This window comes from Oryctolagus cuniculus, chromosome 16, assembly GCF_964237555.1.
Source record: "Oryctolagus cuniculus chromosome 16, mOryCun1.1, whole genome shotgun sequence".
NCBI classification, from domain to species: domain Eukaryota; kingdom Metazoa; phylum Chordata; class Mammalia; order Lagomorpha; family Leporidae; genus Oryctolagus; species Oryctolagus cuniculus.
Window position 1 is genome coordinate 65,101,972 of NC_091447.1, and position 26,973 is coordinate 65,128,944.

A 26,973-nucleotide genomic window follows, 5' to 3' on the forward strand; every position below is an offset into this window, starting at 1 on the left:
TCTTTGGGCTGTATCTGTGACAGCTGGGGCGTGAGTGTGATGGGTTCTTATCTGCCACCCCTTCCGCCCGCCCCGCACCCCCCAGGACAATGCCCGGGTTTGTCCGCCATGGGCTGCAGCGCCCGGCCCAGGATGCGTTCCGAGCTGACGCAGCCTCCACTTTCCCGCAGCTCCCACGTGGGGGCTGGGACTCCAGAGAGCTCAGGTCAGCACTGGGTTTGCTAGGGCAGGTATTGGGGTGCGGTGGTTACGCCGCCGCTGGGGACGCCTGTGTCGCCCATCGGAGCACCTGCTTCCAGCCCCAGCTCTGCTCCCCGCTGATGTGCACCCTGGGGAGTGTGTGTGCGTGGGTCCCTGCCACCCCCTTGGGAGACCTGGGTGGAGTCTCCCTCTTGGCTTTGACCTGGCCCAACCTGGGCTGGGGGGGTTGGGGGGGAATGAACCAGTGGATGTAAGATCTCCGTCTTTCAAATAGAAATACTAAAAAGTAAAAATAAAGCGGCCAGCGCTGTGGCGCAGTGGGTTAATGCCCTGGCCTGAAGCGCCAGCATCCCATATGGGCGCGGGTTCTAGTCCTGGCTGCTCCTTTTCCAATCCAGCTCTCTGCTGTGGCCTGGGAAAGCAGTAGAAAATGGTCCAAGTGCTTGGGCCCCTGCACCCATGTGGGAGAGCCGGTTGGAGCTCCTGGCTCCTGGCTTCAGATCAGCGCAGCTCTGGCCGTTGCGGCCAATTGGGGAGTGAATCAGCAGATGGAAGACCTCTCTCTCTCTCTTTCGCTCTGCCTCTCCTCTCTCTGTGTAACTCTTTCAAATAAATAAAGAAATCTTTAATAAAAATAAAAAGAGTCTAGTTTGGGTTGTGTTTTCTAGATGATGAGGGGACCAGGCTATTTTTTAAAGGATTATTTGGAAGCCAAAACGACAGGGTGGGGGCAGGGGGAAGAGAGAGAGAGAGGGAGAGGGAGGGAGAGAGGTGTCTTCCTTCTGCTGGTTCACTCCAAATGCCCACTCCTGACGCAAGTCCACAAGAGCACCGAGTTCGGGAACTCTGGTTTGGCGGCCCCGGAGCGGGTCCAGCTGCAAAATGATGGGGAGACGGGAAGTGGAGAGAGGAGGAAAGGGGCAAAGTCAAGGACCTTGTAGCCAAAACGGCCCCGAGCAGGCCCCGGGGTGCTTCAGGCCTGTACCCCAGGGTCACTTCAAGCCCTGCACAGCAGGGGAGCCACACACGTCTTCCATAGAGCCAGCAAGGGGGGGGTCCCCGTGGGCAGGGGTCGCGGCTGCTTTGCTGCTACTGGGCGAAAGCAGCCAGTGCTCGGGCCTGTGTTTCAATAAAACTTTATTTACAAACACAGAATTTTCTTCCATCAAGCGGGGCCTGACAAACGCTTAGCCCCTGCTCTGCTCTGTCAGTCAGCAGCCAGGACCTCCAACTTCCAGAACTACACCTGCCCCAGGGCCCCGCCCACTCCTCGACGTCATCGGCCCCGCCCCGGGGAGGAGCCGCGCGTGCGCGACCGGGGACTCAGCGGAGGCGGGGCGGGCTTCGGCTCTGACTTCCAACATGGCGCACGCGGGTGGCGGCAGCGGCGTCGGGGGCTCCGCGGGCCGAGGGCTGAGCGGCGCCCGCTGGGGTCGCTCGGGCTCCGCGGGCCACGAGAAGCTGCCCGTGCATGTGAGTGGCACCCCCTGCCTGCCTTCGGGGACCCCCGTCGCGCGGCCCCCGCGGCCTGCGCCCCCTCACCCCGGCCCCACCCGGCCCCGCTTCGGCCTCCCCTCTGCGCAGCCCGGGACTCCGGACCCCAGACCGACCCCTCGGAGGCGCAGCCCGCTGCCCTTGCTGCCCGGGACCCCGCCGTCCCGTGCCTTGCCCGCCCCCGCGACCCCTGCCCACCGGGACCCTCCCCGTTCCCGCAGGTCGAGGACGCGCTGACTTACCTGGACCAGGTGAAGATCCGTTTCGGCAGCGACCCTGCTACCTACAACGGCTTCCTGGAGATCATGAAGGAGTTCAAAAGCCAGAGGTACCCGGGACCCCCCATCCCCATCCCACCCCCCGCCGCGGGCTGGAATCGGGCCAAGCAGACTGGGGGACCCGGCTCCCCGGGCCGCCTCCCAGCGGGGTGACCTTGCACAAGGGGTTCATCTCCCGGGGCTTCGACCCCTCCAAAAAAAACCCAAAAAAAATTGGGGAAGGAGTTGTAGCCACGATTGGGGGGGGGTGCGAGGTTGGGGTCTCTTATTTTAAAATGCTGGTTTTGAAAAGTTCAGTTTGGTCCTCATTGGCTCCCGCTAGCCCCGGGGCTGCTCAGAAGTAAGGGGTACCAAAGGCTTAGGGAGGGACCTGCCACGCGCCCAGACTGTTGGGAACGCTGTCTTGGTAAGCTGGAGGTAGAGGGGGCCCAGACCCTCAGGTGTGTACTGTTTTCTTATTTATTCGCGTGAGAGAGAGAGCGCATGCGCGCGAGAGCGAGCGTCCATCCGCTGGGTCACTCCCCAAATGGCTGCAGCAGCCAGGGCTGGGCCAGGCTGGAGCCAGGAGCCGGGAGCTCCATCCGGGTCTCCCACGTGGGTGCAGGGACCCCCAAGTCTTCCTTCGCTGCGCCGGGGTCTGGAGTGGGGCTGCCATGTGGGATGCGGGCGGCGCAGGCCGTGGCCCGTGGGTCCTGTCCCCGCGACTCGCGGAAACCCGGCTGGACAGGTTTCCTTTCTGGGCCGCTCCTGCGGGGGCCCGGCACGGGGGGGGGGGGGGGGCTCTGCCCTGGCGTTCTTCCCGCGCCTCCCATACTTTGTCGCAATCCCGTTGCTCTGATGGGAGCCTGTGTCACAATCCGGTACCGTGGGGTTGAGCACGTGGCGTCCCCAGCCAGGCGGCGGGCCCTTCTGCTGTTCACGGAGTGCGTGGCCAGCAGCGTCTGGGGGAGCTGAGCCCCGAGACCCCTCTCCCTGGTCGCCCGAGGGGCGGGTTTGCAGGGGAGCGGAGGCGCGGGGCTCTTCCCCGGCCCACCGGCCGCCGTGTCTGCCCCTCCCGCAGCATCGACACCCCCGGAGTCATCAGGCGCGTGTCGCAGCTCTTCCACGAGCACCCCGACCTCATCGTGGGGTTCAACGCCTTCCTGCCGCTGGGGTACAGGATCGACATCCCCAAGAATGGCAAGCTGAATGTGCAGTCGCCCCCGTCAGGCCAGGTACGCGCGGGAGGGCGGGGCAGGTGGGGCGGGGCGGGCGGGTGGGCGTGGCCTTGGCCTGCTGCTGCCCAGGCGCGGCTCCCAGCACGCGATCAGAGTAGGCGGGGCCACCTCCACGCGCGTCCCTGGGCTCCTGACTGGTCTGTGTGGAAGATCTCGGGGCGGCGCCCTGCCGACACGGAATCTCACGTCAGAGCCGGAAACGCCACGTGAAGCCGTGGCGTGCGGCTTTCCCAAGCGTGCCAGGCAGGCTCGAGGGTGTGTGTGTGCACGCGCGCGTGCAAGCAGCTTTGCTTCGTTTAATTGCTCCTGGGGCACTGGCTCAGCTCAGGCTTGTTGGCCACGGCTCCTTCTGTCTCGGGGTGACAGCTGCCCGGTCTCCCAGCCCCTGGGACGCAACGAAGGGCCGCCTAGCTGCAGGTGCGGGAGGTGACCGAGGGCTTTGCCTGCACCTCCTGCTGTTGCCACCTGCGGCATCCCTGCCCCGCCCCCTCCCCAGTACTCCCCGCTGGTGTGAGGGAGCCGGCTCCGCCTCCGCCTCCAGCCCATGCCCCGCCCCGTCAGCGAGGGGCAGGTCTGGAAGCACCGGGTGGAGGCTGCAGAGGGGCCGATGTGTCCGGGAATCAGGACCTGGGCAGAGAGCAGCTCGCGGGGACGTGCCCGGGGCCAGCCCCTCCCCGTGCGTGCACGGCGCACGTGTAAACCCGGCTTGCCCACACAGCAGCACCGCCCCCTCGCCACTGAGGACTGAGCCGCGGCCTGCGTCTCCATGGGGAGAGGCTTGGAGGCGGGGCCGGGGCTTCAGGCCGCCAGAGCCTTAGCGGGTTCAGCTCCCCAGTGCGGGGCAGCAGCGTCGCCCGTGTCTGCATGCTCTGTACACACCGGGGCATCCCGGATGTCCCCACCCTCGCCCGCTCACAGCGCTCACCACCCCTAACCCCCTAAGTGGGGGGGTCACCCCACTTCCCCGGGCCAGGTCTCGGCAGGAGCCGCACCGGGAGGGTTACTGGGAGTGGGTGCCTCCCGGCAGTAGTCCCAGGGCCCCGCTGTCCCCCAGGGCTGCTGTCCAGATGACGAGAGCGGGCACGATCCTGTCCCCTCCCCAGGGGGTGGAGGTGACCAGAGCGCCCCCAGGCTGTGAGGTCAGGACTTTGCCTTGTGTAGCTATGTGACGGGGCGCCTCTCGCTGCAGCCGGAAGCCGCTGAGCCGCCTCCTCTCTCACCTGGACAGGTGTCCCCCCCGCAGGGGCGCCCGGGGGCCGGGCCCTTTCAGCCTCCTGCTCCTCAGTAGTCCAGGCCGTGACCTCCGGTGGCTTACGACAGATGCAGGCGACGTGAGCCCTGGAGTTCCCCGCGAGCAGCCGCCCCGCCCGTGCCCTGGCGCTGGTCATTTCTGATTGGGTTGTCAGCCTCCCAAAACACGGACAAGCTTTGCTTTGTGTCGCTTTCATTTCTCATCGGCGTTCCGGAGCGGCCGGGGGGTGGGGGGTAGGGCTGCGCCAGCCACACAGCCTAGGTGCCCCTGGACACACACACACACACACACACACGCACCCCCCTCCCAGGGCAAGGAGAGCGCTGGGCTGGGAGCCAGGAGCTCAGTCTCATCTCTCCCGTGGGGGCAGGGGTCTTGAGCCTCCCAGGGTGGGCGTCCGCAGGAGGCTGGGAGGCGGGGCCGGAGCAGGACGTGACCCCAGGCACTCCCATCCGTGGCGCAGGGGTCTTAATTTCGGATGCCCACCCCATTCGCTCAGAGGAGCCTCCCCCCACGAGCCCCCTCACGCTGAGTCCCGCGTCTTCAGAGCCGCTGAGGTGGGAAGGGGCCTGACGGGTGCTGCTGCTCGCTTTGCCTGCGCCGCCAGCCGTGAGTCCTCAGGCCGGTACCACCTCCCGCCTCGGCCCCTGGGGGCGGCGTCCAGGCCAGGCATGGGGACCGGGTGTGGGTGGAGCCCCCGGCCGGTGCAGACCTGTGACGTGCAGTGCGGCCGGGATCGGGGCTGCAGAGGTTCCCAGCAGGCCAGGCCCAGGTTCTCAAGCGCCCGAGCCCTTGGGCCTGCGCGGCCTCGCGCACGCACGGGCCGTGGGCGGGGCGTCTGTGCCGGACGCCGTGACGGATGGGACAGGCCAAGGAGGGGGCGTGGTGGGTGGGGCCGCTGGGGCGGGGGCAGGTGCTACGCCGCCGACTGTGGACGGAGGGGTGCCGGGGGGCCTCCTGTGGTCTGAGGCGTCGGTCATGAGCCCCGCGGAGGCCCCGTGTGATGGGGGCAGCAGGTGTGGCAGTCGGTGCCTGTTCCTCCGGGCGAGGTCAAGGTCTCTGCCGAGGTCCTGTGAGGCTGGCCCAAAGGCCGCTCGGCTAGGTGGCGCTCGGCTAGGTGCTGGTAGTGCGTGCTCTAGGTGGTGTGCACTGGGTGGATGCCGTGACGCGGCACGGTCGGCTCCATAACTTCCGGTTTCTATGCCCTAATCTAGACAGCCGCACGGAGAAGCAGTTGCTCTGGGTGTCCGCTCCTCCAGGGCTCTCGCATGGGAAGGTGGTTTTAAGAGTTCACTGGGGCCGGCGCTGTGGTGTGTGCGTGTGTGCAAGGTGGTGGTAGCGAGTGCACTAGGTGGCCTGTGTGTGTGCCAGGTGGGCCTGAGCTGCCCCCTGCAATTCCGACAGGGCTGGGGTGGACGCGTCGTCCTCACCAGGCAGCTCCTGACCCAGTGAGGGGAGTGCTGGCTTATTCCGGAACTTCCTGGGGCCTGAGGGCCACGGCCCCTGTGAGCCTGCGTTTTCCAAGGCGCATGTTGAAGCCACCTGGCGTGAAACTGGCCCACCCGCCCGTGGGGGTGTGCCCTGTGCGGTGGGGTTTTAGCATCCTCGCCCCTGATTCCAGAACATTCCTGCCACCCCACTCTCGCCCCTGCAGCCCCTCCACGGCTCCCGGTCCCCGTGGATTTGCGTGTTCTGGACGTTCGGTCTGTGCAGCCCCAGGCCGTGGGCGGTTTCCAGGCCCCCGAGGCGCTAGCGCTGGCCCCTACTGTGGCCGAGTGGTGTTCTGTGGGCGGCTGGGCCACCTCGTTTGTCTGTTCACCCGCGGCCGGAGGCTGGGGGTGTTCCCAGAACCTCTTGTTGCCCGTTGAGAACACTGGCCTGGGCTGTCTGGGCGGCTGTTTCTTGTTCCTTGGGAGCAGGCAGCGGGTCTGCACCTGGGACTCTCTGGTTATGGTTTCTCTCGGGCACGCTGCGGAAGCCATCTGCGTTCAGTGGACGCCGACCGTGGGGCCGTGAACTTGGACCTCCTCTCATCCTCTCTGGGGATGCGGGGCGGGGGACAGCAGCGGCGGGCACAGAACCGAGGCTCACAGCTCCCACCACCTCCCCCACGTGTCCACGTCGGCGGAGCCAGCCGGCTGCCGGTGGAAACGCACTAGGGGAAAGGCCACACCTGTCCAGAACCTCGCGGCGGGACGCCGGAGCGCGCCTCAGCGCCCGCAGGTCGTCCCGAGACGCCCCCACCCCCGTCTACGCCAAGGCCACGCCCCTTCCTTAGGGGGCACCCGTGCCTTGGCAGGTGTTGGAGCCCGCAGGGGGCCTCGCCAGAGCTCCCGCCCATGGCTGCTGGGGGGCGGCCCTACCCAGCGTCCGTGGCAGCAGAGGGTGAAGGGACGCAGACGCACGCGCGCAGGGGGGAGACTGAGCGGCTACGCGGGAACCTCTGGGCTTCCCCACGCCTTCTGAGCGGCTTGGAAAACGGCTTCGTGCTGCTTCGACCCCGCCTCCCACCTGTGAAACTTTGCGGCTGTGGCCAAGGACACCCCCACCCCCATCACCGCCCCTGTTGCCGTGACAACTCCACGGGGGAGGGGCGGGGGGCGGTGCACCTGGCCTTGCCTGCCCCAGGCTTCTCCAGGTCGAGGTCGGTAGCAGGTTTGGTGTCGGGCAGTGCCGACAGCAGAGGGTCCCTCCCCTTCCCGTCTTAGAAGGTGCTAGAAGGCTGCCTTCCCAGATGGCCCAAAACTCAGCAGAGGATTGGACATTTCTCCCACGCGTGCGAAGTCCTCGCGGGGTTCCCAGAGCAGGGCTGGGAAGTGTTGGGGGGCAGTCTCTGCTGGCCGTGAGCCTGTTCCGTTTGTGCCCCCTTCGAGCCCCCCAGGAGTAACCTCGGTGTCCCGTAGAAAGTTCTAGGCTGTGTGCCGGGTGTCAGCGAGGGGTAACTCCCCGTCTCCTTGCCTGTCGCTGCAGGAGGACGCGCATGGACACGGCCACGGGGACTGCGCCGGGGATGTCAAGCAGCCTGCGCCGTACAAGGAGGACCGACCGCAGGCGGCGCTGGAGTCCGACTCGGTGGAGTTCAACAACGCCATCAGCTACGTGAACAAGATCAAGACCCGCTTCCTGGACCACCCCGAGATCTACCGCTCCTTCCTGGAGATCCTGCACACCTACCAGGTACGCCGGCTCCGGGCGGCTCCCGGGCCATATTTCTTTGCACCGTGCTCAGGTATATAGGACGTAAAAGTCACCATGCTGAGCGGAAGTGCAGCAGCCGGGACTCAAACCTGCACCTGTATGGGATGCCGGCGCTGCAGGCAGGGGTTGTGCGGGCTCGAGCCGCGAGGCCCCGGCGCTGCTGGGATGGTGGGGCCACGGCGTTCTTCCACGAGAAACACCGGAGACAAGTTAACCACCACACAGGTGGAGGGGGTGTGGCTAACTCAGGGCAGCGCTCACCCTATAGGGGAGAACCGATATGGGATATGGGTGCCGCTCTGCTTCTCCAATCAGCCCCAAGGTCACGGAGCTCGGCTAGCACCCCAGGTGGTCCTGATGGGCCTGCGCCACACCCGGGAGCTCCCTGTTACAGGGAGCCGGGTGGGGAAAAGTGCCTGCCAGCAGTCAGGGTGTGGGGCCCCTCCAGGAGGCCTGGGGCTCCCGGCTGTCCACCTCCTGCCCGGGCAGGGCAGACTCCCTGCCAGGCACAGCGTCACCCTCACTGCTTTCTTTTGTACTACAAAGGAGCAAGCTTGCGTAACTGACTTCCAAATAAAAGAGGGAGACACAGAGCGCTTCCACCCACTGGTTCACTCCCCAGTTGGCCGCAATGGCTAGAGCTGGGCCAGGCCAGAGCCAGGAGCTCCATCCGGGTCTCCCACGTGGGTGCAGGGGCCCAAGCACTTGGGCCATCCTCCTCTGCCCTCCTGGGCCACTGCACGGAGCTGGATCAGAAGTGGGGCAGCTGGGACTCGAACTGATGCCCATATGGGATGCCTCAATGCCAGCCCCGTGAAACATACCTTTTAATTCGCTTTTTGGGTAACCTGTTTGAAGTTCCCTCATGTTCTGACTGCCAACTTGAGTGCAGCTGGCTGGTTCCTGTCCTCTGGCCTTGGCCCCCCGGTGCCGGTCACTGCCTTGATCTGGTCGGGCCGCCTGCCCAGCGTGGCCCGCTGCTGGCTCCCCACGCCTTCTGCGTGGGAGCGGCTGTGCGCCCGACTCTGACCTTGTGGTTCCCCAGCCCCCGGGTGCCCATCTGCAGCCGGGGCTGAGACGGCTGTGCACCGGCCGGTCCCCGGAGGCTTCCGCCTCGTGCAGGCCCCGGGGAGCCCGGCCCCCCGGCTGACGCTCCCTCCCCGCCCCCTTGCCTCCCCGGGCGGCAGAAGGAGCAGCTGGGTGCCAAGGGCCGGCCGTTCCGTGGCATGTCGGAGGAGGAGGTGTTCGCCGAGGTGGCCAGCCTCTTCCGCGGCCAGGAGGACCTGCTCTCCGAGTTCGGCCAGTTCCTGCCTGAAGCCAAGCGCTCCCTGGTGAGTGCCCGGGCCCGCGCCAGGCCGGCACACCGCCTGGACCCGTGGGCTGCCCCCAGCCCGCGCCGGCTGCACCGTGTGGCCACTCCACCCGCAGTGGTTCTTAAACTGGCGCTGGGGGCGGGGGTGGCCACCACCTCTCAGGTGCTGGGTGGGACTGGGGCCGGCCTCGGGGTGGATGGGAACGTGGGGGTGGGGGGGAGGGGGCAGGCCGCTGCCGGTGCTGTCTTGTCCACTTCCTCTTTTCTCACCCTCTTTCCAGTGAGCCTGCAATTTTGGTTTTTTCCTTTTATTGATGTGGAATTCAGGCAACAAAATTCACCATCTCCAAGTGGCGTTTGGGGCACTCACAGGGTTGGACAACCTCCGTCTCTTCTCTGGCCCCATCCTAGTGCCTGGAGCTGGGTGCCCTCAAGGGCCTGGACTCTGGGGGCTCCAGCCCTCCTGACCCCCCAGGTCGTGTGTCGGCTCCCTGTCATGTGGGGACCCAGCAGGGCAGTAGCGTTCTTGCCGGAGAAGCAGGTGTAGACACGGGCACTCGTGCAGGAGGAGGTGTAGATGCTGGGCATTTGTGATAGAGAAGCAGGTGTAGATACTGGGCCCTCATGCAGGAGAAGCAGGTGTAGACGCGGGGCCCTTACGCAGGAGAAGCAGGTGTAGACGCGGGGCCCTCACGCAGGAGAAGCAGGTGTAGACGCGGGGCCCTCACGCAGGAGAAGCAGGTGTAGACGCGGGGCCCTCACGCAGGAGAAGCAGGTGTAGACGCGGGGCCCTCACGCAGGAGAAGCAGGTGTAGACGCGGGGCCCTCATGCAGAAGCAGGTGTAGACGCGGGGCCCTCACGCAGGAGAAGCAGGTGTAGACGCGGGGCCCTCACGCAGGAGAAGCAGGTGTAGACGCTGGGCCCTCGTGCAGAAGCAGGTGTGGGCTGGAGCTTGCAGGCTTCGCCCTGCCTGGCCTGGGGAAGACCCCCGGGAGTACTGGAGGCGGGGCTACGGGAGTCCCCCAGGGACAGGGACGGCCCTCTTCCGCAAGCCTGTGTCCCGGCCCCCTGCCCTCTGATGCGCCTTCCCCTGAATTCCGGGCCCTGCCCGCTCTCAAGTTCAGAATCTGCCCTGTCCCCTGCCTCTTCCTGGGGCCCTGGCTGCCTGCCCGCTCCAGGGACTCGGTACCCGCGGAGCAGACGGGTCTCAAGGCCTGCCTGTGTGGCGCAGCCGCGTGGTGGGCCATGTGGGCCCCCGTGTCCCCCCGCTGTCCCCGGGGCCGCTGGGTGTTGTTTGTGGGTGGTCCCCCCTGGGTCTGGGTGTCACCGCTGTGTCCCACACCTGCAGCGCTCCGCCTAGCACGCTGCCCCCAGATGGGACCTGCGGTGTCCACGCTGGGCTCCCCAAGCCACCGCTGCAGCACTGAGCGGGCAGGGCGGTCTGGCCCTCACGGTCTCAGGAGGTGCTGTGGCTGCCTCCCGGAGGGGAGGCGCTGGGGTAGGAGCCTGGGGGATCAGCGCCCCCTGTGGGCCGCGGGGAGGAGGCCGAGAAAAGTTTGCTTAGGGAAGTCCCGGCCGGAGTGACCCCCCCCCCCCGTGTCCTGGGGTCAGTGTTGCACGTGGGGCTCCGTCTACTGGGCTGTGGGGCGTGCACAGTGGACACTGCCATGGGGGAAACAGGCCGGCCGATCTGTTCCTGCCCAGTGGGTGTCGGGGGTGGGGGGACACTCTGGTTCTCTGGTGGCTGTGGCCACAGCGCCCTCTGGTGGGCGCAACTCAGCCTTCGCCAGGCGGCCCTTCCGATGCGGGAGCCGCATCGCCCAGGAACAAAGTCAGTGTAGCATCGTTAGTGACTCGGGCACAAGAGCGCCCTTGTGCGTTGAGAAAGAGCTGGGCCGGTCCAAAGCCAGCAACCATCCGGGTCTCCCACGCGGGTGCAGGAGCAACCACTGCTTTCCCAGGCCATGGCAGGGAGCTGGATCAGAAGTGGAGCAGCCGGGACTCGGAGCGGCGCCCACATGGGATGCCTGCCGGCGCCGCGGGCGGCTTCCCCACTGGGCCGCGCTGCCGCTGTATGGCCCGCACTGCGGGTGAAGATCCTGGTGCTGAGTCGGCCGTTCCAGAGCCGCTTGTGTAGGCCCGGGTGCCCGCTGGGGAGAAGCAAGGGCTGGCGGCTAGCCCAGGAAGCAGGCCCCCCACCAGCTCCCGGCCCAGCCCCCTTATGTCCCACAGAGGAGAGAGCCCGGCCGTGTCGGGTGCGGTGGGTAAGACGCCCGCATCCCACAGCAGAGCACCTGGCTCCACTTCCCACCCAGCTCCCTGCAAATGTACCTGGGCAGGCCCCGCCCCCACGTGGGAGACCCGGATGGAGCTCCTGGCTCCTGGCTCCAGCGCTGGCTGTTGTGGACGGCTGGCGGGCGTGCTGTCACTTTTGAAATAAGTAGAAGTAGAGAACTTTTTTTTCTAAAGGAAAGAGCCCAAACCTTGGTGTCCAGGCTCCCATCGGTGGCCTGGTGCACAGCAGCCCCTCCCCCCCATTTCCGGGGCGCTCACGTGCAGGCGGTGGGGTGGCCCCGGCGGGGAGCACCTCCGGCAGCTTCTGGCTTCACAGGCGCCTGCCTGCGGGGCTCCGGGCCCCTCTTCCTCCCCCGCCGCAACCCGGCCCCCTCGCTGACCACCCCACGCCCCGTCCTCAGTTCACAGGAAACGGGCCGTGCGAGACGAGCAGCGTCCCCAAGGCCGGACACGAGAGGGGCTTGGAGCACAGCAAAAAGCGCTCGCGGCCCTCGCTGCTCCGGCCCGTGTCGGCGCCGGCCAAGGTAACGGGCGGGGGCTGCGGGCGCCGGGGTCCCCGGGCCCCAGAGGCGGGCGGCGGGCCTGAGCGGCGCGCTCGTCTCCGCAGAAGAAGATGAAGCTTCGTGGGAACAAGGACCTGTCCATCGCGGCCGTGGGGAAGTACGGGACCCTGCAGGAGTTCTCCTTCTTCGACAAGGTCGGCGGGGCGGCGGGGGCCCTGGTGAGGGGGGCTGAGCCCCTGTCCCCGCCCCGCCGGAGCTGAGCCGCCCCCGCCCCCGCAGGTGCGCCGCGTGCTCAAGAGCCAGGAGGTGTACGAGAACTTCCTGCGCTGCATCGCGCTCTTCAACCAGGAGCTGGTGTCGGGCTCCGAGCTCCTGCAGCTGGTCAGCCCCTTCCTAGGGTGAGCCCCCGCCCCCGGGTGCCGCCTTCCCCACCGCGCTCCGCCCCTGGCCCCGTGCTGTGCCCGCCCCCTGTGCGGGAGGCGGAGCCGGTGGGCCCCGCCCTGCAGGGGAGCTCGAGAGCCAGAGCTCCCATCATCTCTGCCTGCAGCAGGTGGGCCGGGCTCGGCCAAAACCGGGGCTCCCCGTGAGGGGCGGGGCCCCACGCGCTTGAGCCGCCCCTGCCGCCTCCCAGGTGCGCGTGGTTAGCGGGGAGCTGAGGGCCGCCGTGGAGCTGTGCCCAGCCCCGGCACCCTCGAGGCCTGAGTGCTCGCCCCACGTCGGGACACAGGACCCTTGCACTTGCTGTGCCCTGGCCAGGCCTTTACAGACCCGACTGGCCTGCACCTCGGAAGCCTCACAGGATGTAGTGCAATTCTAGAGAGCCCCCCCCCCATAACCAACCCCTCAGAAGCCCTGGCCCCCCGGAACCTCGCGTGCCCCCACAGCAGCGTCCAGCACCCCCTGTAGGGCCCAGGGGCTGGCGACTTCGGGAGCTGACTGCGCATGCGTGCTTCACGCTCACGCCCGCAGCCCTGGGTCCCGCGCACCTGTGGCGTGCAATGGCTGCCTCGCCAGTGGGGGTCGTGAAATGTTCCCTCCCCGCAGTTTCCGGGAGCTCCAAGAGCACCCGCTCCCGCAGCCCCTAACGTGGCGTCTCAGGGGTGTCAGGGCACCTTTGGGCCCTGCTTGCTGCGCATGCGCACCCTGGGAGGCGACAGGGGGCAGCTCCAGTCCTCTGGCCCCTGTACCCACGTGGGAGACCCGGCTGCCTGGCCAGGGATCAGCAGGCCGGGTTTGTTCCCACGCTGGGTCCTGGGCAGACAGTCTGCTCCCTGGGGTCGCCCTTGGTTTGTCTTGTAAGCGTCTTAGGAACACATAGGTGTGAGCGTATTTGATGCTGCGTCAGACAGAAATGCCGGGGCGGGGGTCGGGGGTGTTAAGATATTAGATGCACGTGCGTGGTGGCCACGCGGCCCGCAGAGGGGAGACTGTGGATCGGCAATCGGCTGCCTTGGCCTGGGAAGGACCCGATGGCCCTGTGGAAACTTCTCAACTCTGCCCTCGGGCAGAGCGGCCACAGCCGGGGCCTCTGCAGGGGTCGCTGATAAAACTTGATTAACAAGAGCGGGCAGCGGGTAGATGGGCCAGCGTCCGCACCTGGGCTCTGGGCACCTTAGGTCCGTGGGAACGGGCCCAGGTAGTGGCAGGGCAGGTGCACTAGTGCTCCTGGGGCTCTGCAGCCATCTCCGCCCGCACCCCCCAACCCCGCGTCCCTGGCCTTGAACGCTGGGCCAGGGGGCCCTCCAGTCTCAGGCCAACTCTCCCGTGTTTGCTCGTGGCAGGAAGTTCCCGGAACTCTTTGCACAGTTCAAGTCCTTCCTGGGGGTGAAGGAGCTCTCGTTCGCGCCGCCCATGAGCGAGCGGTCCGGGGACGGGATGAGCCGGGAGATTGACTACGCCTCCTGCAAGCGCATCGGCTCCAGCTACCGGGCGCTGCCCAAGACCTACCAGCAGCCGCGCTGCAGCGGGCGCACGGCCATCTGCAAGGAGGTGGGGCCGCGTGGATGGGACGCCACCCCCGCCCCGGGCGCCTGTGCGGGCTCCCGGGATCCCCCGCGGCACCAGCGGGTGGCGCAGGTGCAGGGTCCCGGCCGGGGCGCCATGCTGGAGCCCAGGGCTTAGTGCCGCCGGTGGCTGCCTGCTAGGGAGAGAGGCTGGGCCGAGCGCCGCTCGGGAGCCCCCAGTACCCCCTCCCCTCTCCCTCTCGCCCCGGGCGCAGGTGCTGAACGACACCTGGGTGTCCTTTCCCTCGTGGTCGGAGGACTCCACCTTCGTCAGCTCCAAGAAGACGCCCTACGAGGAGCAGCTGCACCGCTGTGAGGACGAGCGCTTCGAGGTGCAGCTCGCCCCGGGGCCGGGAGCGGCCAGCAGGGGGCGCTCCGGGGCGACCTTGCCTGCTCGCAGAGCCGGCGGCACGTTGGGTGGAGTCCCCCCCCCCTTAGAACTGGACTTCTAATGGGAACTTGAATTGGCGTCATTGCCGTCCTGTCACACGCCGCGGCACCTGCGGGTGGCGCAGCTTGGGAGGGGCAGGGGCGGGGTCCCGACCGTGCGACCCCGCCCCCCTTCCCCTTAGCTGGACGTCGTCTTGGAGACCAACCTGGCCACCATCCGCGTGCTGGAGAGCGTGCAGAAGAAGCTGTCGCGGATGGCGCCCGAGGACCAGGAGAAGTTCCGGCTGGACGACTCGCTGGGCGGCACGTCCGAGGTGATCCAGCGGCGCGCCATCCACCGCATCTACGGCGACAAGGCCCCCGACATCGTGGAGAGCCTCAAGAAGAACCCGGTCACCGCCGTGCCCGTGGTGCTCAAAAGGTGCCCCGCCCCCGCCCCCGGCCCGCGCTCGGAGCATGCGCGGTGCCGCCTGGCCCGGGGCAGTGGGCGCCCCCGCGCAGCTCGGGCCGGGGGCCGTCGGGGCCGCCCTCGGTGGCTCCCTGGCCGGGCGCCTCGGGTCCTGCAGGCGCTGAGCCCCTACCCCTGCCCCCACTGTGCCCCGGGCAGGCTGAAGGCCAAGGAGGAGGAGTGGCGGGAGGCGCAGCAGGGCTTCAACAAGGTGTGGCGGGAGCAGTACGAGAAGGCGTACCTCAAGTCGCTGGACCACCAGGCCGTGAACTTCAAGCAGAACGACACCAAGGCCCTGCGCTCCAAGAGCCTGCTCAACGAGATCGAGAGCGTGTACGACGAGGTGCGGGGGCTCGCGGGGTGTCTGCGGGGACCGGGTGGTGCTGCCGGGGTCACCTCCTTGTCGCCGACCTGGGCCGGCAGCGTCCCCTCTGCCCGCACCCGGGAACCTTCCTCTGTGGTTTTAGCGGTGGGGGAACTGAGGCACGGAGGTTGCTCCCTGCCCAGGTCAGTCGCAGGTGCCCGGGGCCCCAGTCAGGAGGCTGAGCTGGGCCCCAGGGTCTCAGGGCCCCAGAAGCGGGAACAGCCCCTGTGAAAGGGGGGCCCGGGGCTGCTCCTCTCGGCAAGCCCAGGCTGGCCGGGCCGCCGAGAGCTAGAGGGAGACCCGGCCCTGCCCTATGTGTCTCTCTGCCCGGTACCTGGGGGCTGGGGCCCCCCAGGAGAGCCTCCAGGTGCCAGGAGGGGGGCGGGGCTGGAGCAGCAAGTAGCGCCGTCTGGGTCGGGAGGATTCAGGGAGGAGCGCGCCCGGGGTGTGGCTTTCCAGGGAGCAAGGGCAGGTGGCACGTGCAAAGGCCCTGGGCACCGCACCTGGCAAGAGGGCGCACGGGGTGCGCAGAGACCTGGGCCAGGTCTGGGGGGTGCTCGGCGGGGAAGCCACCTGGTGGCCAAGTCCACCTGGACCCCGAGAGTGGGCGGGGGGGGGGGCGGGGTGGGAGCAGGGAGGAGGTGCGGCTTCCGGTGCAGCTGAGCTGGGCTGGGGGCGGGGGAGGCGCCTCACGCGGGCCGTGCCCTGTCGCCACAGCACCAGGAGCAGCACTCTGAGGGCCGCAGCGCGCCGCCCAGCGAGCCGCACCTGGTCTTCGTGTACGAGGACCGGCAGATCCTGGAGGACGCGGCGGCGCTCATCAGCTACTACGTGCAGCGGCAGCCGGCCATCCAGAAGGAGGACCAGGGCACCATCCGCCAGCTGCTGCACCACTTCTTGCCCAGCCTCTTCTTCTCACAGCAGCTCGAGCTGGGCGCCGACGAGGAGTCCGCCGACGAGGAGCGCGACGGGGCGCCGGGCGCTGGGCAGGGCGCGGCCGGGGATGCGGCCGAGCGCAGGAAGCCAGGGTCGGGGTCGGGGCCGGGGCCGGCGGAGGAGAGGGCGGCGGCGGCGGCGGCGGTGGCGCCGCTGCTGGACGACGTGTACAGCCTGCTCTTCGCCAACAACAACTGGTACTTCTTCCTGCGGCTGCACCAGACGCTGTGCGCGCGCCTGCTGCGCATCTACCGCCAGGCGCAGAAGCAGCTGCTGGAGTTCCGGCGCGAGAAGGAGCGGGAGAAGCTGCTGTGCGACGGCCGCCGCGAGAGGGGCAGCGACCCCGCCATGGAGCTGCGGCTCAAGCAGCCCAGTGAGCCGGGGGCCGCGGGCGGGGCGGGCGGAGCAGCCGGCCGGGAGCTCCTGCCGGTGCGCCTGGGGAAGCGCAGGAGGGTGGCCCGAGGGCCTGGGCCCCTGCACCCCCCAGGCAGCCCCCGCGGCGCGCTCTGGCCCTTGGAGGACCGGGGTCGCCCGGGGCCAGGCAGGTGGCGGCCGCCTGCATGCGGGGTTCCCGGCCCGCAGGTGAGGTGGAGCTGGAGGAGTACTACCCGGCCTTCCTGGACATGGTGCGCAGCCTGCTGGAGGGCAGCATCGACCCCACGCAGTACGAGGACACCCTGCGCGAGATGTTCACCATCCACGCCTACATCGGCTTCACCATGGACAAGCTGGTGCAGAACATCGCCCGGCAGGTGAGCGCCCCCTGCTGGCCGCGAAGCCTCACCCCGAGGCGGCAGCGTGCAGAGTCGGGAGGTCCCCAGCGTTCAGGCCGGGCATCCGGGACTTTGTGAGCACTGGGGGGCTGCGGGGCTGGGGGGGCTGCTTGGTGCACAGTGCCCCGGGTGCAGGCGGTATGGATAGAAGGTGAGTCTCCTGTTTATATTCGGGGCCCGCGCCCACAGCTCCTCAGTGTGCACTCGCACACGCACTTCCGGCCTGGAGCATCGTGGGCGGGGGCGCTCACCCTGCATTGGCGCAGTGTGTAACTAGCACCCCCGTCTGGTTGCAGAACGTTCTCATCACCCACCCACCCCCGCCCCCGGACATGGAGACCCCGCGCCCTCAGCAGCCGCCCCCCCACTCCCCCCCGCCCCCCCGCGCCCCGGGCTTCCTGTCCCTGGTGTTGCCTGCTCTGGACGTGTGCTGTCCGCGCAGTCGCGGGCCCTGGGGCACTGTGCGTCAGGCGTTCGAGTTTCAGCCGCGTGGTGGTCGCGGCTGCGGGTGCCTCACTTGGTCTCCGGGCGGAGTGATGGTTCTTTGTGCGGATGCACCGCGGCGAGCGGGCCCAGTGGCCGGGCAGGGTGGGGTGGGGGCCTGCGCTGTTCCTGCGTGCGTGGCCCCCACCCGCGGTGGGGATGTGCGCGGCGGTGGTCCGCGCTGGTTTCGGGAAGCTGGCTGGGGAGGGCTGTGCTCACGGGAGCGCCAGCTGCGGGAGGCAGGCCCCGCCCGGACGCGGGCGCTGCCCAGTTCCTGCCCCCTGTGGTTTCATTCTGCTGGTTGTCAAGTCCGCTGTTCACTGTGAAGCTGGGGAAAACCCGACACGGCCGCAGGAGCATTCTAGGAGGCGTGTTTCCTCCCTTTTCATAAGGTTTACTTGCAAGGCAGAGGGAAAGGCAGGTCTTCCGTCCGCTGGGTCGCTCCCCCAATGCCTGCGACAGCCAGAGCCGGGCCAGGCTGCAGCTCCATCCAGGTCTGCCCTGTGGGTGGCGGGGGCCCGAGTCCTTGACCCCACACCGCTGCCTTCCGGAACGTGCATAAGCAGGAGCCTGGAGTCGGGAACTGGGCCTTGAACCCGGGGACTGGCATGGACTGTGGACGTCCCATGTGGCGCCTGATCCACTGTGACAAATACCTGCCTAATACTAAAAAAAAAAAAAAAAAAAAAAAGGCACCGGTTCGAGTCCCGGCTGCTCCGCTTCCCATCCGGCTCCCTGCCAGTGCGCCCCAGTGCTGGGGTCCTGAGTGACAGCAGGAGAGTCCGGGACTCTGCCTGCCCCGGGCCAGGAGCACAGGCAGCGCGGGCCTCCCGGAGATGAACGGCCCACGGGGGTGCCCGGGTTTGAGTCCCAACTCTGGCTCCCAGGCAGCAGCAGGTGATCCCTGCTCTCCACATAGGAGACCCGGATGGAGAGCCCGGGTCCCGGTCAGCCTGAACTGGTGGCAGAGAGAGGCCCGGTCTGTGCCCTGGAGATCGGTAATAATGGTAGCAGCAGCAGTTGATGGGTGCCCGCGTGCATCAAACCCCGCGTGGCTTGCGCCTGCCCGATGTCCCGAGGAAGACACTCCCAGCCTCCCTGCCCCCGCCTCGCAGGCCCAGCGCCCCGGCCATGTCCGTGGAGATCACAGTGGGGAAAGCATCGTAAACACTCCCAGCTGGGCGTTCGGGGCGTGGCCACCGCAGGGGCCGGTGCTGGGTCCTGCTCCCTGCCCCCTCCCGTCTCCTCTGGGCGAGCGTTTCCACTGGGGTGCTTTGCTGGTCTAGTTGTATCTGCTGTCGGGTTTGGTGTGGTCCAGTCTGGCTGCGGCTGGTGTGGTCTGGCCTGGTTGGTTTTGGAAATGATCCAGGTTGGTCTGACCTGGGTTTTTGTTTTGCTTCTTAAAGACTGATGCACTCATTCGGAAGGCAGAGTTAGAGGGGGAGAGAGAGGTCCTCCGTCCGCTGGCTCCCTGCCCAGATGGCCGCAAAGGCCCAGGCCAGGCCAGGTGGCAGCCGGCAGCTCCATCCTGGTCCCCGACGTAGGCTCAGGACCTGGACCGTCCTCTGCTGCTTTCCCAGGCCATCAGCGGGGAGCTGGCTCAGAAGCCGAGCAGCCGGGGCCCATAGGGGAGCCAGGCCCCGCCCCCGGTGGTCCTGTTTCGGCCCGGGCTTGGCCGGGCCTGGTCTAGCTGGGGCTTGACGCTGGCCTGGCCGGCGGGGCGTGGCGGGGGCTCCCGGCGGCAGCACCCGCTCTCCGTCCCGGCAGCTGCACCACCTGGTGAGCGATGACGTGTGCCTGAAGGTGGTGGAGCTCTACCTGAGCGAGAAGCGGCGCGGTGCGGCCGGAGGGAACCTGTCCTCCCGCTGCGTGCGCGCCGCCCGCGAGACCAGCTACCAGTGGAAGGCCGAGCGCTGCATGGCCGACGAGAACTGCTTCAAGGTGAGGGGCGGGGCTGTCCCGGGGAGGGGCGGGGCGGGGGCGGCGCCTGCAGCCTCAGCCCCGCCCCACCCCGCCCCCCAGGTGATGTTCCTCCAGCGCAAAGGCCAGGTCATCATGACCATCGAGCTCCTGGACACGGAGGAGGCCCAGACGGAGGACCCCGTGGAGGTGCAGGTGAGGGCCCGGCAGCGGGGCGGCCCCCTGGGGACTCAGCGCAGGGTGCCCCCTCCCCACCCAGTCACTACCAGGCCCTAGGAGAGGGTGCACCTGCCCGGGCTCCCGGCACTCATTCCCCTGGGGTCCCCGCCCGGCCTCAGTGACTCCTCCTGTGCGCTGTCAGAGCGCCCCCTGCTGCCCACGCCGGCCACCAGGCTCCTCCCCACCTCAAGGAAGGCTGGCCACAGGAGGGCGGGCCTGCGCCCCCCCCCCGCCCTTCTAGAAGTTTCTGGAAAGTTTGATTCCCAGATCTGGGGGAGCCTGGCTCCCGCAGGCCGGCGAGCGGGAGGGAGGTCACTCGGGACCCCCTCCCCCCATCTGTTCAGGGCTGCCGGCCTCCTCGGCCACGCCCCCGGGTGAGCTCACTGCGTCTCCGCCCACAGCACCTGGCGCGCTACGTGGAGCAGTACGTGGGGACCGAGGGAGCGTCGAGCTCACCCTCCGAGGGCTTCCTGCTCAAGCCCGTGTTCCTGCAGAGGTGAGGGGGCCGTAGGGAGCGCCTTCTGTATACTCAGTCCTGGCGTGAGCAGAGTGGCAGTCAGACCCGGGATGGGGAGGTGAGTGGGGAAGTGAGCGGGGCTGTGAGCCCCGGCCCAGGAACAGCTGCGGGGACAGGCAGTACCAGGCCCCAGGTTCGGGGGGGGTGCGGCCCGAACATCAGAGGGCGGTTCTGGAAGGTTCTGGGTGCACATCAGTGTCCGTGTGCGCCCGAACCCCAGGCATCCCAGCTCCTGTCGCCCCCACCCCCACCCCCAGGAACCTGAAGAAGTTCCGGCGCTGGCAGTGCGAGCAGGTGCGGGCCCTGCGCGGCGAGGCCAAGAGCGCGTGGAAGCGGCTGACGGGCGTGGAGAGCGCGTGCGGCGTGGACTGCCGCTTCAAGCTGGGCACGCACAAGATGGTGTTCGTGGTCAACTCCGAGGACTACATGTACCGCCGCGGGACCCTCTGCCGCGCCAAGCAGGTGAGGCCCCGTCCTGCCCCCTGACCGGCCCCGCCCCTGACACTGCGTTTGGCCGCGCCCATGACCGGGTCCCGCCCCCCTCCGGCCCCGCCCCGCCGCAGGTGCAGCCCCTCGTGCTGCTGCGGCACCACCAGCACTTCGAGGAGTGGCACAGCCGCTGGCTGGAGGACCACGTGACGGGGGAGGCGGCCGGCCTGGTGCAGGACTGGCTGATGGGCGAGGAGGACGAGGACATGGTGCCCTGCCAGACGCTGTGCGAGACGGCGCACGTGCACGGCCTGCCAGTCACGCGCTACCGCGTGCAGTACGGCTGCCGCCCTGCCTCGCCCTGAGCGCCCCGGGGGAGGGGCCGCCTCCAAGAGACGCGGAGCACCCTGGGAGCTGGCGCTGCGGGCAGGCGGACCCCCGGGGGCCCGGTGCCGGCGGGGGCCCTGCACTGGGCGATTCTCCCCTCCTGCCGCGGCCCGGGGCTTCTCGGGGGTGAGGTCGCCCCAGGGAACCCCCACTCCTGCCGCCTTTGCCGTGCCAAGGAGCCCCAGTGGCCGCGGACGGGGGCCAGGCCCGACCCCCGGAGCCGGCCGCCGGGACAGGCGCGCCCGACCCCTGGTTCCCGGAGTCGGAGCCGCGCTGCTGGAAGTTCCTGGGGACCTGGAGATGCTGCGCCCCGAGGGAGGCCCCCGTGCCCGCCCCTGCCCCGCCGCATGCGCCCTGGAGACCTTTCTGTTCTGGGCCTGTCCGTCCTCTGCCGCTGTTTTGAATGTAGTTCTCCTTTTCTATTTATTTGCACATTAAAGTTAACGGTTAAACGCGGGCGCCAAGCCTCCGTCAGCCCCTTTCCCGGAGGGTCCAGGCCGAGGGTCCTCGGGCGCTCCCCCATCCATCACAGCCCGCCCCCCGCCCTGCGTCCCAGGGAGCCACCCTGGCTGCGACACGGTGTGCTTTCTAGAACATTCTCCCGCGGGCCTGGGATGGGAAGATTTCCCTCAGCCGAGCGCTGGGCACGCAAAGCTGAACAAAGACCACGCTGGCCGCACCGAAGCCCACCGCACACCCCGGAGCCACAGCTCCTCCCACACCCCTGCCACGGAGCCCCTCCTCGGCGCGGCCCTGCTCACCCTGCCCCAGGCGCTGCCCCCACCCCCACCCCCAAGTACTTGCTGCCTCCCAGGGCTTCCCAAGGGTGGCCCCGGCCCACCTTAGGGGGTGCCGCCAGCCTACAGCCCCCGGGAGGGGCGCCTGGGCCCAGGACAGAAGAGGTGCAGGTTTCCTGGGTGACCTCCAGTGCGTGGACCTGAGACCAATGACGTGGGGGGGTGGGGCGGGACACCTGCCGCCCCCAAAGGCACCCTGGCTGTGCTGGGGAGGGAGCGGCGGGTGAGGGTGCAGCCCCTGGGGCCCCTGGATCGCTGTCTTGTGAGACCCTGAGCGTCGGACCCAGCCTGTGTGGGAGCCTCGGGGGGTCACGTGGGTGCTGAATCTGCCGCTGTGCCCAGTGACACAAGGGCAGCCCGCGTGCTCGCGGCCCAGCGTCTCCCCTCCCCCAGCTCCTCGCGCCCCCCCAGGGCAGGTGCACCTCCCACACCTGGGGTGGGGCTGGGGCTGGAGGGCTGTCTGCCTGCCCGAGTGCCTCCCGCAGCCATACCCACACCCGCACTCGGCTGCCACGCAGACGCCCGCAGGTTGGTGACGCCCACCCGCGCCACACGCAGACAGCAGCCCACGGTGGAACACAACGTGCGTCCAGGGCACCCAGGGACGCAGAGGATTGCAAATGCCCACTGCTGAGCGCAGGGAGCCAGTGAGGGATGGTGACAGATGGCGGCGGGAGGGGGGGTGCAGGACAGGAAAGGGCCTTGTGGACACTGCCATGGCGACCCCTGTCCCTGCACGGCCGTCCAACCCCACAGGGTAGCCAGCACCACGGGGTGGGGGCTGGTGCTGGCGCCGGCTGAGTCCCAGCTGCTCCACTTCCGGTCTAATGTGCAAAGCAGCAGAAGATGGCCCAAGCCCTTGGGCCCCTGCACCCGCGTGGGAGACCCGGAGGAAGCGCCTGGCCCCACCTGGCCATTGCAGCCGCCTGGGGAGGGAAACAACGGATGGAAGACCTCTTTCTCTCATTCTTTCAAATAAATCTTGAAACTTTTTGGAAAGAAAACCCAGGACAAGCTACGAACCCGTGTCACTTTGCCATCTCCCCATTTGTGAACACCACTTAACATGTGATAAAAGAGGCAACATGAAGTTCACCACCTTAGCCATTAAGTGCAAGGTTCAGCGGCACCAACATCTCAAACTTTCTCACCTCCCGAGCCTGGTGCTGTGTCCCCGTGGCTTGCCCACTGCTGTCCGTGGCTCTGACAGCTCCGGGCCCCCCCGCCCCGGGAATGGAAGCACCAGGACCTGTCCCTCTGCGTCAGGCTCATCGCCGTGAGCACCATGTCTGCAAGGCTCACGGATGTTAAAGTGGCGCAGCGGGTTAAAGCCCCGGCCTGCGGTGCCGGCATCCCACACGGGCGCCGGATCGAGTCCCGGCTGCTCCACTTCCCATCCAGCTCTCTGCTGTGGCCTGGGAAGGCAGTGGAAGATGGCCCAAGTGCTTGGGCCCCTGCACCTAAGTAGGAGACCCGGCTGCGCCACAGCACCAGCCCTTGGCTGCACATCTCCCCAAAATGAGTTTTTCAGGGAGTGTCATTGCACACTCGGGAAAGTTCCAGCCATGGGAAGGGGTGTGTGGCGGTGGTGGGCGTTTGGCTCCTGTCCCCAGAGGCAGATGTCCTCTTGAGTGGTTCCCAGGGAGGGCGGGGCCAGTGTCCCAGGCAGGGTTCCCCGGGGGTGGGGAGCAGCCTCTGGCTGAGTCCCCGGGGGTGGGGAGCAGCCCGGACTGGACTGAGTTACTGGAATTGGGACTTATTCTATGCATCTGCTCTCCCACAATATGGCGCTGGGAGAGAAGTAAACAGCTTCCGCACAGCTGCCTCCAGTTCAACCAATAAACTGTAGGACTTGCTACTGATTGGAGGAGAGCAGCGTACTCGGCGTGTGGGCAGCCGAGTTGGGATTGGCAGAGGAGGACTATAAAGGAGGAGAGAGACGGCATGCACCAGGAACATCTAAGAGGAACATCTAAGGGGGAACATCTAAGGGGAACACCTGTGCAGCCCCCAAGAGAGCCGGCCGGCAGTGTGCCGCTCCCCTGCGGAAGTGGGGAATGTGGCCAGGGGGAACTGCCCTTCCACGGAGGTGGAAGGGATAGTAGCCAACCCGGGAAGAACCAGCAGCAAACCCGGGGAGGGCCGAGCAGACAAAAGAACAGTGCAGGGTCCTGTGTCGTTCCTCCACGAAGAGGGGGAGCGACATAATGGTGCCGTGACTCGGATATGAAGCCTAGGCAGGGCTTAGTGTCGTTCCTCCATGAAGAGGGGGAGCGACATAATGGTGCCCTGACTTGGATAGGAAACCTAGGACGGATAGGAAACCTAAGAGGGAAGAAACGGGAAGAAGTGGGAAATTACCGGAGAGAGAGACTAGCAAACAGCCTAGGGAAAAGCCGGACGAAAAAGGTGTTGGAAGGAGCTATTGAAAGCCTAGGCATAGACTCAGATACGGACTACGGGGGGAAGCTGGGAGAAATCTCTAAGGTCGAAAGCGAAAGTGAAAGCTAGAACAAACAGACTCGGATGCGGACTGTGGGGAGAGGCCAGGAGAAATGAGGGAGGAGTATTGTTGGAAGAAAGCTTGGGGAAACATACCGGGTAGAGAAAAATGTTAGGGAAATTGAAGCCGCGGGGGGCAGGCCGAGGCGGAGACGAAAGCCACTTTGGGATTCTCAAGTTAGCCCGGGAATAGGGGGCGAAAAGTTGAAACCAGAAGCAGAAACGTAAGCCAGATTGGGATCCGTCTGATTAGCCCGGGGAGCAAAGGACGGGAAGCCAAATCGTGGGGCGGAGACGTGAGCTGGGTTGAATTCGCCAGGCTAGCCCGGGGAACTTGGATTGAATGCTAGTGGCGGAGACGTAAGCTACGCTGTGTGACTCGCGGAGGCTGCCGCGCGCAGACAGAGCGTGCGGGGCTCAAGTAGATAGGGAACGCTGGGCTAAGTGCGAGACCGCGGAGTGTGCGCGCAAAGCCGAGCCGCGCAGATGAGAGAGACGCGGGCTGAAGCGGCTCAGAGCCGGAAAGCCGCCGAGAAGCAGCCTCGGGGCGGGCGCCGCCGGGAAGCCGCAGGGATAAGAGAAACAGAAGTTTAGAAGTAAAATGAGAGAAATAGGAATGCTGGAAGATAGAAGTAAAATGGGAGAAATAGGAATGCCCGGAGATAGAGAAATAGAAAGGCCTCCCTCAACATGGCAATGAGAAAGCTTGGATTCGGTCTGCCTGATTAGGGAGGCGGTGAGCACCTGCGGGCGGCTAGCAGCTTATGCGCCGCAGGTCACCGAAGACAGGCACGAATTAACATCAATAAGGCCTCCCCACAACACTGCAATGTGAGAGCTTGGATTCGGTCTGCCTGATTAAGGCGGTAAGCACCAGCAGACGGCTCGACCAGAGTGTGAGCCGCAGGTCACCGAACACAGGCACGCATCAGCGCCTAAAAACCTCCTCACAACATGGCGAAGAGAGGACCCGGATTCGGTTTGCCTGATTGATAGGACTTGTAAGAACCTGTGGCAACTCTAGCAAGCAGAGCAGAGTGTGTGCCGCGGGACACCGAAGACAGGCGCGTATCAACGCCAAAAAATAAAAAGAAAGGGGGATCTGTGGGGAGCAGCCCGGACTGGACTGAGTTACTGGAATTGGGACTTATTCTATGCATCTGCTCTCCCACAATATGGCGCTGGGAGAGAAGTAAACAGCTTCCGCACAGCTGCCTCCAGTTCAACCAATAAACTGTAGGACTTGCTACTGATTGGAGGAGAGCAGCGTACTCGGCGTGTGGGCAGCCGAGTTGGGATTGGCAGAGGAGGACTATAAAGGAGGAGAGAGACGGCATGCACCAGGAACATCTAAGAGGAACATCTAAGGGGGAACATCTAAGGGGAACACCTGTGCAGCCCCCAAGAGAGCCGGCCGGCAGTGTGCCGCTCCCCTGCGGAAGTGGGGAATGTGGCCAGGGGGAACTGCCCTTCCACGGAGGTGGAAGGGATAGTAGCCAACCCGGGAAGAACCAGCAGCAAACCCGGGGAGGGCCGAGCAGACAAAAGAACAGCGTAGGGTCCTGTGTCATTCCTCCACGAAGAGGGGGAGCGACATAATGGTGCCGTGACTCGGATATGAAGCCTAGGCAGGGCTTAGTGTCGTTCCTCCATGAAGAGGGGGAGCGACATAATGGTGCCCTGACTTGGATAGGAAACCTAGGACGGATAGGAAACCTAAGAGGGAAGAAACGGGAAGAAGTGGGAAATTACCGGAGAGAGAGACTAGCAAACAGCCTAGGGAAAAGCCGGACGAAAAAGGTGTTGGAAGGAGCTATTGAAAGCCTAGGCATAGACTCAGATACGGACTACGGGGGGAAGCTGGGAGAAATCTCTAAGGTCGAAAGCGAAAGTGAAAGCTAGAACAAACAGACTCGGATGCGGACTGTGGGGAGAGGCCAGGAGAAATGAGGGAGGAGTATTGTTGGAAGAAAGCTTGGGGAAACATACCGGGTAGAGAAAAATGTTAGGGAAATTGAAGCCGCGGGGGGCAGGCCGAGGCGGAGACGAAAGCCACTTTGGGATTCTCAAGTTAGCCCGGGAATAGGGGGCGAAAAGTTGAAACCAGAAGCAGAAACGTAAGCCAGATTGGGATCCGTCTGATTAGCCCGGGGAGCAAAGGACGGGAAGCCAAATCGTGGGGCGGAGACGTGAGCTGGGTTGAATTCGCCAGGCTAGCCCGGGGAACTTGGATTGAATGCTAGTGGCGGAGACGTAAGCTACGCTGTGTGACTCGCGGAGGCTGCCGCGCGCAGACAGAGCGTGCGGGGCTCAAGTAGATAGGGAACGCTGGGCTAAGTGCGAGACCGCGGAGTGTGCGCGCAAAGCCGAGCCGCGCAGATGAGAGAGACGCGGGCTGAAGCGGCTCAGAGCCGGAAAGCCGCCGAGAAGCAGCCTCGGGGCGGGCGCCGCCGGGAAGCCGCAGGGATAAGAGAAACAGAAGTTTAGAAGTAAAATGAGAGAAATAGGAATGCTGGAAGATAGAAGTAAAATGGGAGAAATAGGAATGCCCGGAGATAGAGAAATAGAAAGGCCTCCCTCAACATGGCAATGAGAAAGCTTGGATTCGGTCTGCCTGATTAGGGAGGCGGTGAGCACCTGCGGGCGGCTAGCAGCTTATGCGCCGCAGGTCACCGAAGACAGGCACGAATTAACATCAATAAGGCCTCCCCACAACACTGCAATGTGAGAGCTTGGATTCGGTCTGCCTGATTAAGGCGGTAAGCACCAGCAGACGGCTCGACCAGAGTGTGAGCCGCAGGTCACCGAACACAGGCACGCATCAGCGCCTAAAAACCTCCTCACAACATGGCGAAGAGAGGACCCGGATTCGGTTTGCCTGATTGATAGGACTTGTAAGAACCTGTGGCAACTCTAGCAAGCAGAGCAGAGTGTGTGCCGCGGGACACCGAAGACAGGCGCGTATCAACGCCAAAAAATAAAAAGAAAGGGGGATCTGTGGGGAGCAGCCCGGACTGGACTGAGTTACTGGAATTGGGACTTATTCTATGCATC

General features: G+C 66.3%; 1 protein-coding gene across 2 annotated transcripts; it reads left to right on the forward strand.

The window, feature by feature from the left end:
• The first annotated feature begins 1,516 nt into the window (after positions 1-1,516).
• SIN3B (SIN3 transcription regulator family member B) lies at positions 1,517-21,078 on the forward strand. 2 transcript variants are annotated; one of them, XM_070058935.1, is made up of 19 exons: positions 1,517-1,674; positions 1,917-2,023; positions 3,034-3,187; positions 7,413-7,619; positions 8,828-8,971; positions 11,650-11,772; positions 11,856-11,945; positions 12,031-12,149; positions 13,533-13,740; positions 13,970-14,086; positions 14,327-14,565; positions 14,752-14,935; positions 15,674-16,265; positions 16,475-16,644; positions 18,916-19,089; positions 19,171-19,263; positions 19,689-19,783; positions 20,062-20,266; positions 20,368-21,078. In XM_070058935.1, exons 1-19 carry the CDS (start codon positions 1,564-1,566, stop codon positions 20,596-20,598), a joined length of 3,363 nt encoding a protein of 1,120 aa, XP_069915036.1. In that variant the 5' UTR covers positions 1,517-1,563; the 3' UTR covers positions 20,599-21,078. The 2 variants fall into 2 exon arrangements, with proteins under 2 accessions (XP_069915036.1, XP_069915037.1); XM_070058936.1 differs by lacking the exons at positions 18,916-19,089; positions 19,171-19,263; positions 19,689-19,783; positions 20,062-20,266; positions 20,368-21,078 and adding an exon at positions 16,962-18,238.
• The last annotated feature ends 5,895 nt before the right edge of the window (positions 21,079-26,973 follow it).

Excerpts from the sequence above, each read along its gene's own strand:
- SIN3B (XM_070058935.1), top strand. The coding sequence starts at position 1,564 with ATGGCGCACGCGGGTGGCGGCAGCGGCGTCGGGGGCTCCGCGGGCCGA. Across the intron at positions 16,645-18,915 it reads TGCAGAACATCGCCCGGCAG|CTGCACCACCTGGTGAGCGA; the intron begins GTGAGCGCCCCC and ends CCGTCCCGGCAG. Across the intron at positions 20,267-20,367 it reads CCCTCTGCCGCGCCAAGCAG|GTGCAGCCCCTCGTGCTGCT; the intron begins GTGAGGCCCCGT and ends GCCCCGCCGCAG.